Raw genomic sequence first — 1,215 nt, 5'->3', positions numbered from 1 at the left:
CTCTCGCTGTCACACCTCACCCCAGGCACAGCCTCCATGCAGGGAGATAACCTCTCAGCAGTGAGCGAGTTCATCCTTATCGGCTTCTCCACTTTCCCCCACCTCCAGCTGGTGTTCTTCCTGCTGTTCCTCCTGATGCACCTGTTCACTCTGCTGGGGAACCTGCTCATCATGGCCACCATCTGGAGCGAGCGCAGCCTCCACACGCCCATGCACCTCTTCCTGTGCACTCTCTCCATCTCCGAGATCCTCTACACCTTCACCATCATCCCACGAATGCTGGCTGACCTGCTCTCCACCGTCCACTCCATCACCTTCACAGCCTGTGGCAGCCAGATGTTCTTCTCCTTCACTTTCGGGTTCACCCACTCCTTCCTGCTCACCGTCATGGGCTACGACCGCTACGTGGCCATCTGCCACCCTCTGTGCTATAGTGTGCTCATGAGTCCTGGTAGCTGTGCCTGCCTAGTGGCCTGGTCCTGGGCTGGTGGCTCAGTCATGGGGATGGTGGTGACAATGGCCATTTTCCACCTCATCTTCTGTGGACCCAATGAGGTCCACCATTTCTTCTGCCACGTGCCCCCACTGTTGAAGTTGGCCTGTGGAACTGATGTACCAGGAGTGGCCAAGGGTGTGGGCCTGGTCTGCATCACCATCCTGCTTGGCTGCTGTCTCCTCATCCTCCTCTCCTATGCCTTCATCGTGTCCACCATCTTGTGGATCCCCTCAGCAGAGGGCCGGCACAAGGCCTTCTCCACGTGTGTGTCCCACCTCACTGTGGTGGTCGTGCACTATAGCTTTGCCTCTGTCATCTACCTCAGGTCCAAGAGTCCCCAGTCTCTGGAAGGAGACACCCTGATGGGCGTCACCTACACGGTCCTCATGCCCTTCCTCAGCCCCATCATCTTCAGCCTCAGGAACAAGGAGCTGAATATCGCCATGAGGAAGATATTCCTCAGCAAGCTCTACCCAGAGAAAATGTGATCATCTGGGAGGAATTCCTTGGAAATAGCTAAACTGGATTACCAGATGCTACCATGAGAAGTGGCACCCTGTATACACGTAGGAACCTATTTATCTGATGCCTTAAGGTTTAAAAGGAGCCTCATCAGCTGCATCCAAATGTACCAACATTGGTTAAACAATGTCAGGAGCACATTTGTGGTGAAGAAATGTGTGAGATTGTAACACACAGAAAATTAGATTTCATAATTC

The 1,215-nt window shown here is 53.7% G+C and overlaps 1 protein-coding gene across 1 annotated transcript; it reads left to right on the top strand.

Moving 5' to 3' along the window:
• Positions 1–36: 36 nt before the first annotated feature.
• LOC124234021 (olfactory receptor 10H1-like) lies at positions 37–984 on the top strand. Its single transcript, XM_046651277.1, has one exon. It carries the CDS (start codon positions 37–39, stop codon positions 982–984), a length of 948 nt encoding a protein of 315 aa, XP_046507233.1.
• Positions 985–1,215: the final 231 nt, after the last annotated feature.

The sequence above is a fragment of the Equus quagga genome, unplaced genomic scaffold, assembly GCF_021613505.1.
Source record: "Equus quagga isolate Etosha38 unplaced genomic scaffold, UCLA_HA_Equagga_1.0 64743_RagTag, whole genome shotgun sequence".
NCBI lineage: Eukaryota > Metazoa > Chordata > Mammalia > Perissodactyla > Equidae > Equus > Equus quagga.
The sequence above is the reverse complement of the archived record's forward strand: the minus strand, read 5'-3'. Positions and strand labels throughout refer to the sequence as shown.